This window comes from Tursiops truncatus, chromosome 7 (genome assembly GCF_011762595.2).
Source record: "Tursiops truncatus isolate mTurTru1 chromosome 7, mTurTru1.mat.Y, whole genome shotgun sequence".
NCBI classification, from domain to species: Eukaryota; Metazoa; Chordata; class Mammalia; order Artiodactyla; family Delphinidae; genus Tursiops; species Tursiops truncatus.
Window position 1 is genome coordinate 111,769,869 of NC_047040.1, and position 13,435 is coordinate 111,783,303.

Here is a 13,435-nt window from a genome sequence, read left to right on the forward strand (position 1 = left end):
TCTACAGATGAATGGATAAAGAAGATGTGGCACATATATACAATGGAATAGTACTCAGCCATAAAAAGAAATGAAATTGAGTTATTTGTAGTGAAGTGGATGGACCTAGAGTCTGTCATACAGAGTGAAGTAAGTCAGAAAGAGAAAGACAAATACCATATGCTAACACACATATATGTAATCTAAAAGAAAAAAATGGTCATGAAGAACCTAGGGGCAAGATGGGAATAAAGATGCAGACCTACTGGAGAATGGACTTGAGGACATGGGGAGAGAGAAGGGTAAGCTGGGACAAAGTGAGAAAGTGGCATGGACATATATACACTACCAAATGTAAAACAGATAGCTAGTGGGAAGTATCAGCATAGCACAGGGAGATCAGCTTGGTGCTTTGTGACCACTTAGAGGGGTGGGATACGGAGGGTGGGAGGGAGGGAGATGCAAGAGGGAAGAGATAAGGGGATATATGTATATGTATAGCTGATTCACTTTGTTATGAAGCAGAAACTAACACACCATTGTTAAGCAATTATACTCCAATAAAGATGTTGGAAAAAAAAATGGGCAGAAGACTTAAATAGACATTTCTCCAAAGAAGACATACAGATGGACAACAGGCACATGTAAAGATGCTCAACATGGCTAATTATTCAAGAAATGCAAATTAAAACTACAATGAGGTATCACCTCACACCAGTCAGAATGGCCATCATCAAAAAGTCTACAAACAATAAATGCTGGAAAGGATGTGGAGAAAAGGGAACCCTGTTGCACTGTTGGTGGGAATGTAAATTGATACAGCCACTATGGAGAACAGTATGGAGGTTCCTTAAGAAACTAAAAATAGAACTACCATACAACCCAGCAATCCCATTACTGGGCATATATCCGCAGAAAAACATGGTTTGAAAAGAAAAATGCACCCCAATGTTCATTGCCGTGCTGTTTACAACAGCAAAGACATGGAAGCAACCTAAATGTCCATCGACAGATGAACAGATAAAGAAGATGTGGTATATATATATATACAATGAAATATTACTCAGCCATTAAAAAGAATGAAATAATGCCATTTGCAGCAACATGGATGGACCTGGACATCATCATACTGAGTGAAATAAGTCAGACAGAGAAAGGCAAATATCATATGATATCACTTATATGTGGAATCTAAAGAAAATGATACAAACGAACTTATTTAGAAAACAGAAACAGACTCACAGAGAACAAACCTATGGTTACCAGGGGGAGGGGTGGGGGAGAGGGATAGATTGGGAGTTTGGGATTGACACATACACACTGCTATATTTAAAATACATAATCAACAAGGACCTACTGTATAGCACAGGGAACTTTGCTCAGTACTCTGTAATAACCTAAATGGGAAAAGAATTTGAAAAAGAATAGATACATGTATATGTATAACTGAATCACTTTGCTGTACACCTGAAACTAAAAGAACATTGTTAATCAACTATGCTCCAATATAAAATTTAAAAAAATTTTTAAAGGCATTTAAAAGCGTAATGACCTGTGGAGCTGGAAGAACTCTCATTCATTGCTGGTGGGAATGCAAAATGGGGCAGCCAGTTTGGAAGATAATTTGGCAATTTCTTACAAAACTAAATACCATTCAGCAATTGTGCTCCCTGGCATTTATCCAAAAGGAGTTCACAACACATTCACACAAAAACTGGCACATGGATGTTTATGGAAGCTCTAATCATAATGGCCAAAACTTGGAAGCAACCAAGATGTCCTTTAACAGGTGAATGGATAAACTGTGGTGTCTAGACAATGGAATATTATTCAGCACTAAAAAGAAATGAGGTCTCAAGCCATGAAAACACATGGAGGAACCTTAAATGCATTGGTAAGTGAAAGAAGCCAATCTGAAAAGACTCCAAACTGCATGATTCCAACTATATGAGGTTCTGGAAAAGGCAAAACTGAAGATAATAAAAAATAAAAGAGGTTGGGGTGAGGGAGGAATGAATAAACAGAGCACAGAGGATATTTGGGGCAGTGAAACTATTCTGTGTGATATTAAAATGATGAAAACACTTCATTATATATTTGTCCAAGTCCACAGAATGTAATACCTCCAGGAGTGAGCCCTAATGTGAACTATGGATTTTGGGTGACAGTGATGAGCCGATGCAGGCTCATCAATCGTAACAAATGTACTGCTCTGGTGGGGAGGTTGATAATGTGGGATGCTGTGCGTGCTTGGGGGCAGGGGGCATATGTGAATTCTCTGTACCTTCTGCTCCATTTTGCGGTAAGTCTAAAACTGCTTTAATAGTCTTTTTTTTTTTTTAATGTAATGAGCTAGAGGAAAATTCATTGTTCAGAATTCCTCAGAGGAAAGTCTCACTTGTGTATAAAAAACCAAAAAATAACAAACAAAAAAAACGCCTGAAAAGTGGCTGGGGCGTGGCCCACCTGGCCCAGCTCCCTGCACTTGGGGAGGGCCTGCCCCTCACACCCCTCACTCAGGTGGAGATGTCCCTGCGGCACACCACCAGCACCACTCCAGCCATTAGAGAGCAGGGGCCTGGTCCCAGGACTAGGACATACAGTGCCCGGCATGCCCTCCTCTAGGACCTGCATGTCAACTACAGGTTTCCAGTGTCCCACACTGGGACTGGGTGTCACTGCTTCGAGAAATCATCATCCCTCCAAGGGCCTCTTGCCATCCAAGCCAACTAAAGCAGAGTGAGAGCAGGGGATCAGGTGCTGGTGGCTTCCACTGGGTGTGCACTAGCAACACGGACGCAAAAGCTGGGCCTGGGGTCATGGCAGTGCCACAGCAGAGGAAAGAGGAAACAGAATCCTCCAGGATTCCTGAAGTTAAACAAAAAAGAAAAGGAGCTCACAGTGAGTGTGTCTTATGCAAATGCTCATGGACAGGGCCACGATCGTGGAGGTGAAGCTTGTGTGCGGGCAGCTGTCCCAGCATCTGCTCCTCCTGGGACCACCCTCTGCCAGGACCTTGCAGCTTCTCCCCTGAGAAGCAGCAGTTTTGATCTCAGGACACTTTTTCACCCTTAAAGGCTCTTTAGGATCCTCAATGATTTTTACCTGGATTTTATCTATCAGTAGTTACCACACTGGAAATTAAAACTGAAAAAAAAAAATTTTTTAATAGTCCCACAAGGACCCTTAGATGGCAGGGGGTAGAGGGGAGAAACTAACAGAGCAAAGATGTTAGTACATAAAACTGAAAAATTTTAGAATATTTATTCATCTTAAAATAAAAACAAGCCAATTACTTATTAACATGGATACTATTTTGAGAAATTATTTTTCAAAACAAAAAACTTTAGTGAGAATGGTATTTACATTTTTATCAGTCTCTTTACTCTGGCTTAAGAGAGCTGGATTCTCATTTCTGCCTCTGCAGTCCGCAAACTGCCATAGCCGGCCCTCCACTATTGTTCCACATTTGCGGATTCAGCTAAACCTCGGATCAAAAATATTCAGGAAAATAAATTCTAGGAAGTTCCCAAAAGCAAAAGTTGAATTTGCTGACAAATATTTACAAAGCATTTACATTGCATTAGGTATTATAATAAATCTAGGGATGATTTAAAGTATATAGGAGGGGGCTTCACTGGTGGCGCAGTGGTTAAGAATCCGCCTGCCAATGCAGGGGACACGGGTTCGAGCCCCGGTCCGGGAAGATTCCCACATGCTGCGGAGCAACTAAGCCCGTGCGCCACAACTACTAAGCCTGCGCTCTAGAGCCCATGAGCCACAACTACTGAAGCCCACGTGCCTAGAGCCCGCCCGTGCTCTGCAACAATAGAAGCCACCACGATGAGCAGCCCGCGCACCACAACGAAGAGTAGCCCCCGCTCGCCACAACTAGAGAAAGCCCACGCGCAGCAACGAAGACCCAACGCAGCCAAAAATAAATAAATTTATAAAAGTATTTATGGGAGGATGTCTATAGGTTATATGCAAATGCTACTCTATTTTACATAAGGGACTTGGGCATTCACAGAGTTTGGTAGGCTTGGGGGTCCTGGAACCAATCTCCTGCAGATATCAAGGGACAACCATATGTTTTGATTGAAGGATATGAAGAAAATTTGGCCTTATGCAGATATGTACTTTGGAAAAGGGAGGACTTCATGGACACCTTGAAAGGGCCTCAGGAACCTCCAGGTTCCTAGAACAGGACTTTGAGAACACTGTTTGTAGAGGCGGTACCTTTGCCAGCCTGTTGAGCCTGAGAGTGGAGGGGACAATACAGGCCTGACCGCAGGCTGCACCTGTTCTCGCTTGCTCTCCTGCCCTGGGTCGTCAGAAGGGCATGTGAAGCAGAGCCCTACCCAACCCCCAGTCCTGAGCCACGCAGTCAAAACTGGCCAACCCAGATGCATAAAGAGAGAAATAAATTCTTCTTGTGTGCCACCGACTTTGGGGGTAGTTTGTTATGCAGCCAAAGCTGACTAAAAACAAAAGGGATGGTGATTAAAAAAACACCTCACAGCTTATGGAAATTTTGAGACAAGCTGAAAAAAGGGCTAATCTGAACGTTCACCAATTTGGTCATGAATAATTTCCCAGAAAAAAATTCTCTTTGGATCTTTTAATGTGACACATTGAATCCCCGAGGAAAGAAAGTCTCCCACATGAAAGTCTCCCACATGAAAGTCTCCTACTGCTTGCCTCCACCTGATACCGTTTACCCCAAGTTCCACTGTACTAGGCCTGCCGGCCAATCTCCCTCCTATGGTCTCAGTCCTTCACTTTGCAGAGCCTACCACACACGTGATCCCGGAACAAGCAGCTCAAATCCTACTCCATGGCCGACTGGACCAGAGACACTCCCCTGCCCCCAGGCCCATGGGACAGGAAGGAACCAAGGCTGCAGAGGCAGATGGCATGGAGGACAGGGGAGGGACGCTGAAGGCTCCCGACCCTAGCTGCTCCCCTGGAGCCCTTCCAGTCTCCTGAGGACCACTCCCTTTGTCACTGCAGTGAGTTTGGTTTTGTAACCAAAAGAGTCTAACTAGACTGGAATGGCTTTAACTAATGCTGCATCAAACACTAATCTATTTTGGGGTGGCAGCACACCCACCAGTGCTAGTCTAACCACGTAAGAAAGATCAGCGTAACAATTTTGTGACAGACGTTTTATTTATAGGGTATTAAAATTTAGGCATATACATGACACAAACATTATATATAGTACTTTCCATGATAGAAGTTATGATACTGCTCACAGAAAGGCCTCAATTCAAGTTACACACCGCATACGCTAGAATGTGCACCTGGGGAGGAGAGGGGGGCTGATGGCCTTTTTGTTTTGATTTTGGTTTAAATAACCTCTGGATGCATTCAAGTAATACTGATCATTTAATGTTCAAAAAACTTTTAATAAACAAATTCCGAGTAAAATTAATTGAAATATTTATGATACCATTTAATTGTTACACAGTATTTCCAATGTACAATCAAGGCAATGCACAACACTTAAAAGGAAGGGAAAAAACCAATCTATTGCACCCACAGGGGAAAAGGCTTTTTATTCATTTTTGGGACGCTGCAATTCATTATTTATATTAAACATTTACACACTTTAGTAAACGCAGAAGTCCTACATGTAATGCAGCATTGTGGGTAAGAAGCCCCTTTTAAGTCTCCACGTGCAAGGCTGACTTTCTGATCATTCTCCCACACGTTAGGGGGCTAACCCTTCTCATGGCACACGTCACGCCCTGCAGTCTGAACTGCAGCACTCTGCCTCCTCGCTCAGTCTCGTGGCGTCTTGTGATGGATGCCATTTCTCCACCTCAGTGTCCTGTTAAGTAATCCTGTGTAGAGTCTGAAGCAAATGAATCCACATCCTCGTTCTCTGAGTCGTCACTGCTGTCATCCGCAGCCGGCTCTCCTGTGAGGGCTATGCGAGCATAATCATCTGTGTCTATGGACTTGCAAAAGTGGATGGCATATTTCAGTTTCTCCTCTAGCACCTGCTTACAGGAATACCGGGGCAACTTCAACAAGAAGAAGCAGGTGTAGGATTCAGGAAGGAAGTGGTCAGGAGGGTTGTATTTATCCAATACCTGTTAATGAAAAATGTTAAATCATCACAGACTATGTACAAGGACAGGTAAAACCGCAATCTATTTTATTGTGTTCATTAGACTCTTGACTCTCATTCACATAAAGCATCATATTTTGTTGGCTAAAAATAACAAAATATCAGAAAACACAAAATCTAGCCAATTTCATAAATAAAAAGGAGCAACTAACTATTTCCCAGGACTTTCAATAAAAAAATAGCAACTGGTTACTGTGACAATTGCCTTTTACAGACCAATGCTGTGAGGAGAGTCAGATGGCTCCACCCACCCCCGGTCAACAAGGTGGGACCCCAGACCCACTGACACAGGGTCCGGTGCAAAGGCACGGGCTTAGCCATCACCCATGTGGGGAAGCTCTCCCTGAATCTATCAGCCCACTTTCAACCACAACAGATTAAGATGCTAGGAAGCCAGCAAGCACTGTGGAAAAACCCCACAAATTACCTACCTTCTGAGAGGAAAACTGCATATGCTCTCAAAGATCTCCCTGAGAGGGGACTACTTCTGTAACCCTGGCCAGAGACCCAGGACAGGGTGCACTGGGCAAGGAGTCGTCCCCGAATCCCCCCAAACATGCGGGAGAGTGGACTTCCAATCCCTCTCTCTGCGGTAAACTCCACCCCTCAGCACTGCGACTGGCAAAGTCAACTGAGAGTAGGCAGTGGGGAATCAGGTCATTTCACCCCCAGGGCCTGACAGGTAGACAGAGCCTATCTCTGACCACGGACTGCAGAGTCAGAACTCAAAGCAAAACTCAATCTGATGAGCGCTGATTTTTCTCAGTAAGCAGCATTACTCAGTGATTCACCTAATTCAACCAGAGAATCAAATAAACGCTTTAAGTGATGTGTGTCCTCAACAACCTAGGATACGCTGACATAACAGCAGTGTATTCTGGTGGTGGCCAGATAAAACTTTTTAGAAGTAGGCAGTGGTACCCAAGACCTGTAGTCATTGAATTTTGAGCTGTCAAACCAAAGAAGTTACGTGTTTTTCATTTTTGTTTCCAGAGGGAAGGAAAACCACGTAACAGGAGAGACCTGCTCGCCTTCCCAGCTGGGGCAGGGCTGCGTGCGAGGAACACGACCCTCGGCTGACGCCGCGGGGTGTGTCGGAGCCGCACCTGGACGACGAAGTCTCTGCCCCGGAAGTCGGCGATGGTCCTGGGCAGCCTCGTGCGGCCCCACACGAAGCGAAGGAAGAGGGAGCGCTCAGTGTTGGAGAAGGACTCCATCACCTCCCAGAACCACTGGATCAGGGGTGCGGAAGGCTCCACCCCCTTGTACGTTGCCACCGACTTTAGAAGATGCAGGGGGATGTCTGGGCTGCCGCACACCTGTGGAGGGACACGCTTTGCGTCAGCACAGGGTCCACCACTCCTTTCTCCCAGGGCTGGTGTGGGGAGGCTCAGGCGTGGGAGGCCCTAGGGGATGGGTGGGAGGACAGGCCCTGTGGCCTGCCGTGTGCGGGCCAGGGCTGGGCGGGGGAGGCGGGGACTAATCGTTCCCTGAGCATGTCTTACTTCACCCAAAAGGCACAAGTGTATCTCAGACCTCCAAGAGCAAGAGTTAACTGAGAGGTGAACTGGCGGCACTGACTCAGTGGATGACCATGAGAAGGCATTCCAGGGCGGCAGCACGAAGCGGCGGGCATACCATTGTCTCCAGTTCATATCCGGTGAACAGAGAAAGAAGGGGCACAGGCACGACTCGGGCCATCCCCTCCCGAACAGCAGCCACCTGCTCATCAAATTCGTGGAGTCTGAAAGAAAACACTCACTTCACACTTCTGTCTTTGGTGATGTAGATCTTGTTCTGCTCATACCAACCGAGCCTTGCCACACAGATGAGCCAGGTGTGGCTCTGCAGACAGAGTCTCAGAGCTTCTCACGGAGTGGGGCCGTCTCACTGGCACAGGGAACGCGACCTCAAAAACTAGCTACGGCTATACACGTTCCAAGACACAATTCTCAATCCCCCCTGCTTCCCAGGAAGGAGCCAGAGTCCGACCAGCAGAGGCAGCGAGCAGGCCTCACAGCACCCACGGTAAGAACTTCCCGAAAGCAGATGCCGCATCCAAGGCCCTGGTGACTGGCGAGTTAGGGCACGAGACAGAAAGGAACACGGGTGGATGGCACTTGCCAGGACCAGCCTCAGGCAGAGCCTAGCAAGCAAAGCCCACCTGACGCACGGGCCCTCATCCCAACACCCAGCCAGGTGCTTCTGGAGGAGAAGGCTCCCAAGCAGCACACTGAGCGGACGTCGCCGGAGGCCACGCAGCAACCGCAGCTGACGGTGGCGCAAGGGCCAGGCGAGGGGTGGAGACGCCCCAAACACAGCCCTGCTCCCGGAGAGGTGGCACACAAAGGCCTGTGACCTCTGCTGGGACAGTCCCCAAACGGGGATTCTCTTCACCTTGGTATTCTGATCAGAGCCAGGAATCTCAGGTGAGAATAGTAAGTACTCCAACCCTGATCACAATGGAGCCAAGTCCATTAAATTTTCCTTGTGGAAAGAAAGCGGCCACCCAAGCAAACCATTTTCTGCTGTTTTTGCTATTTACTGAGTTGAAACACTGGAGGGCAGACGACCACGTACCTGTAGTTCATTGCGAGCCGGACATACTCGGCGCGGTTGTCCAGGGTGATATGTGTGTACTTGGAGCTCAGCTGGATGTCCTGGCCGCTGGCGCTTGGCACCGTGAAGGGAAGGCTCATGGCCTCAAACTCCTCCGAGGTGGCTTCATTGTCACGGATGTACATGAGTCCAGGGATAAAATCTTTATCGACCTTTCAAGGGGAGAAGGGAGTCCGTTTGTTGGGTCGGGGTTGTTCCCGCACCCCAGGCCCCAGTTCACACCCGACACGCAGTCGCGCGAGGCCTCGATCTGCCTGGGGCGTACGGCAAGGCTCCCAGTGTACTGCGCGTGCCGGGGAATAAAAGAGGGGCAGCGGGGAAGCATTTTACCCGAGGAGCTGAAGAAAGAACATGTAACAAGGAAGTCTTTAAAACCACTCACTGAGAGCGCGACAGGCACTGCTCACAGGCGAGTCCCAACCTCACTCATGGCACCAAGGGAACCACACCTAGGGAGGCCCCGGGAGCCTCAACTTCCCCCCAGCTGCCCATGGCTCAGCTGTGCCACAGGAAAGACAGAGGGCTTTCTTATCTGACGAGACCGTACAAGTGGCAAAGCCCACAAGCAGCTGGTGCATCAAGGTCTAGAAACGGACTGGCCTTGTGTCCACACCCCGACTCTGCTACTAGAAGGCGGCCGACAGCCAGCAGCCTGACCACCTGCGAGTATGTCAGCACCTCGGGACAGCCTGTGCCTCTTAACCAGACCCCAGGGGACGCCCCCCATGCTCTGTGCTGGGCACACAAGGTGTCACATCTCTCAGCCCTCTCCCTCCTGGAGGTTACCTCACTGAGGTCTGCAATGGTGAGGCTCATCCCAGCCAGCTGCTTCCAGACAGGTTCAGCAAGGTTCAGACTCAGAGGACTCCCAGTCCGGATGGCAATACCCAGTAACACACCTGCTCGTTCGAAACACAAGAAACAGGAGATACTTGGAACGGATGACAGAACATCCAGTCCATTCAACAACACAGCAGAGATGAGCTCTTCACTGGGGCCTCAGTGCCTTCTAAACCAACATTACCCCAATTCACAGAGACTTAGGTCTGTCCTTAAAACCTTACATCCTACTCTGAATTCATTGCTCCCTTCTGTTCCTATGGGTGAAGTCTATAACTCTTCTGCTCTTTCCACCAACAGCTGTAGCCACAGTGGCCAATCCTCTGACGGCAAAGCCAACAGCCGGAGCTTCTCAAGGAGGTGCTCGCAGTGCCTGGAGAGGTGCAGGCAGTGCCGTGAGTTAATGGGCACAGACCCTCAATGAACAGGTGGCCAAGTATCAAGACATCCTAAGATCTGATCCCAAGTTTCAGATACGTTTAGGATGCAGACACGCTGTCTCAGATCCTCTGAGTGCCAAAGGCACCTCCTGGTCCTTAGCACACAGCTGCTAATGGTCCGGCTCTGCACGTCCCTGCAGCTGCACACTGAGAAAGCTCGAAGGAGACATTTAAAACAGCTGCACCACTCCCAAGACACAGCAGCCATTAAGCTAACAGGGCACACACAGCGGAACAGCTGCAGCACTGCACCCACGCAAGAGGCCCACCCAAGAAGCGGAACATGTTGGTGTGCACGGGCGCCCTGGCAGCCGGGCTGAACAGGTAGCAGTCGCGGTTGGCCCCCGACTCGTCCCTCCCATTGGGCGTCACGATCAGAAGCGGGGTGAGTCCATTCTGCAGCTCTTCACAGATCTCAGCTATGGACTCACTGTAGCCACCACCACAGTCATCCACAGATTCACCTGGGGGGAAAGGAGGGTCGGCAGCTCACGGTCACTGCGCCAAAGCTCCCTGGGGAGTGGCTGAGGGCCGCTCATTTCTCCTCGCACCACCATTACACCACCGCCCCTCGGCGCACGCAAGCTCTCACCCACGAACTTGACCTTCCAGACGCGGTGTGGGAGGAGAAGGCTGTCAGGACTAAATGAGCTCATCTTAGCGCACATCTGCCCGAAGACAGACTTGGTCCCATCAGGGCCCGCTAGGCCACCTTTACTCCTTGAACGCTTGACCTAGAGAGGGAGACAAAGAACATACAGAAGGGGGGCCACAGCAGAAAGCACACAGGTGCCATCTTCGGCAGCCGACCGGCCCTGGAACCCCTGCATCCAAAGCAGGGCCCTGCGGCCAGTCACCCCTCCCGTTACCCTCGCCTGTCCTGTCCTGGTCACCAGCGGGGAGTGGGGGCAGGAGACCCTACAGACAGCAAGCAGCACCCAGATGTGTGGCACGGCCCCTACAACCTCAGGCCGCCACGAGCGCCCAGCAAGCTCAAGCACAACCCCCCGAGCACACCTGTGCGCGCACGAAGGGTTGCTGGAGCTCCCAGGACTGACCTATGTCCTCGCCTCCTCACCCACGCCTGCTGAGGACCCCGAAGACCAGCCTTGCGCTCCTCTTTTTCCCTCCCCTGATGCAGGCTGCCTGCTGGACAGCTGTGCTCATGGGGCCAGGGCGCGCTCGCCAGCACACGCAGCCCGGCAGGACGGTGGTGGCTAAGCAAACATGCCCTCAAGAAATCACAGACCACAGGAAGGACTGCAGCAGCCCGGGCGGGCAGGAGCTGCAGCCTGGCTCACCCTCACACTTTGTAACCTTGCCCACGGTCTCCGTGAAGAAGCGGCCAGGAGCCCTGAAAGCGCCCTCCGAGCAGACCATCAGCCCTGGCAGGGTCACCCCAAGGGGCTCTGAGACCAAACCTGGCCTGTAATATCTGGGCCAGGACAGAACCTTCCTCCCCTCCTTTCCTCACCTGCACAGACCCTGCTCAACTCTTGGGGTCACTGTGTCTCCAAGTATGATCACTTGTCCCACCTGTATTTCTCATCATAAGCTAAGATTCCCCAACAGATCATAACAATGGCCCTCAAGCCCTCACTTAGTGTGGCCTCAGTAACCTTGCAGCTTGCAGCCTAGGCTGTGCTTCAGAATCACCCAAGAAGCTCAGTCTGAAATGACTGCAAAATGAGAAGTTAAGGAAAATATGATTGTGAGAATGTACTTTCACTTGACTCTTCTGGCTAAACTCTCACCATCCTTAACTTCTTCGTGAGTTCTAGGCTGAGTTTAACAGCTAATTCTCCTCACTGCATAAATTACCATTCTCAAGACTAAAAATATAAGAACGATGACAATAGTTTCCTGTGGAGTGAGTCTTCCTGTGCACCACACAGTCAGCTGCACGTTCTCATATGTCATTTCATTTGACCTTAACAGCAGCTCTCTAAGGCACACAGCGCCCAGGGGAGAGTGAGCTACAGAAAGGGAGAAGGATGCGTTCCTACGTGAGGGGTAAGACACAGACCTGCTGCCCACTCGAAAGGTCACATCACCTCCGTTTACAGTGCCAGTTAACACAGACTGATGCTCTCAGCTGCTATGAAGGAACATGGTTATGTGAACACAGCCAGGACACTGCAAGGACAGGGCTGTGTACCTGACACCTCTGGACAGCAGGAATATAGGTGGTTTTAATGGTCTTTAATTTGAATTTTCTAAATTTTCAGAAATGAGCAAGCATTATCTGCAATACATTTAAAGTTTTTAATGTACACAGATTTTTAGATCCTGTTACAAAACTAAATTAAATTCAAACACAGAGAAACCCTCCAAGAACATGGCCTACTTTTAGTGTCTCTACAGCACTTCTGACAGACAGTAAGAAAATGTCTCCAAGGGCATCCCCACGAGAGAAGGCTGCAGCCTTGGGACAGCACAGGGAAGAGGATGCCCGCACCACCTTTCTGGGTCACAGAATGCCCCCCGCACCACTCTGCTCTACTTTATATCCATCTTTGTGGAGGACCTTCCCAACTTCAAGAGTATGTTTGAAACCCTGAACTGAAGGGAACCTGGCTCTGGCACCTGAGGACCGCTGGGTGGCCCGGAGTGGCCCCTGTGACATCAATGAGCATTGCACGCTGTGTTGAAGGTTGTTTATACGCCTTTTAAAAAATGTCTAATACAAATTTGTTTCTCTCCTTACCTATTCTGTTCTTTCAGACACACACCGAGCATTTTCATAACTCACTGTGCTGGGGATGCCAAGATGAGAAAAGAAGAGGCACTGAGCACACAATGACTGGAAAATGTGCCTGGTGTGGACTCCAGGTTAGCCAGGTTCCCTGGTGCCAAGGGCCCTGGGCTTGGACACCCACACTGGGCCACTGGCCCCAATGTGGTGCCTGTGCACAGCTGAGGCAGGCCTGCAATCCAGGAACACCCAACTGTCTGAATTAGACGATCAGCTTTCCTCACTTACGAACTTTAGTATTTACACCCTAATAATGCAGAGCAAACCAAAATGATCCTCCAAGGTGGGGAAATAAAAGCTTTTTTATGACCCTAGTTAAAACAGCCCATTTGTTTGTGGAATGGGCTGACTGACCTCCAGCTTCACATTAAACACTATGACGTCAGTGAAGGAACCACTTCCATCAGCATGGTCACATGTGTTCTCCAACAAAGGAAAAGAGTTTGATGCCTTAATTGAAAATGCCCCCAGGAACAGCTCTGGAAGAAAGTCTAGTCATACAACCAGCATCAGGGTAGAAACCATGTGCTGACACGACGGCTCAGGAACAAAGCATCCGCTCTTCAGGCTCTGCTCCTGCTCCAAGAGGCGGGGCCGACTTCGCTGGCGTGGGAAATGTCAAGTGCACACACGCCATCAGCAGTGCTGGGCTTCCTCTGGTTT

General features: G+C 49.0%; 1 protein-coding gene across 12 annotated transcripts in view; it reads right to left on the reverse strand.

Annotated features, from left to right (window-relative positions):
- Window positions 1-5,132: 5,132 nt before the first annotated feature.
- The window catches only part of HERC2 (HECT and RLD domain containing E3 ubiquitin protein ligase 2), a 230,744-nt gene continuing 222,441 nt past the window's right edge, over window positions 5,133-13,435 (reverse strand). For 11 of the 12 annotated variants that reach the window (XM_073807856.1, XM_019931803.3, XM_019931797.3 and 8 more), the window contains 7 exons: window positions 10,610-10,751; window positions 10,287-10,481; window positions 9,524-9,636; window positions 8,699-8,889; window positions 7,757-7,862; window positions 7,225-7,437; window positions 5,133-6,080 (listed from right to left, as the gene is read on the reverse strand). In XM_073807856.1, coding sequence (XP_073663957.1) covers window positions 5,808-6,080; window positions 7,225-7,437; window positions 7,757-7,862; window positions 8,699-8,889; window positions 9,524-9,636; window positions 10,287-10,481; window positions 10,610-10,751 — 1,233 coding nt within the window. In that variant the 3' untranslated portion in view covers window positions 5,133-5,807. Of the gene's footprint in view, window positions 6,081-7,224; window positions 7,438-7,756; window positions 7,863-8,698; window positions 8,890-9,523; window positions 9,637-10,286; window positions 10,482-10,609; window positions 10,752-13,435 lie in introns of those variants that run through there. The other variant, XR_012333188.1, reaches the window with a different exon arrangement.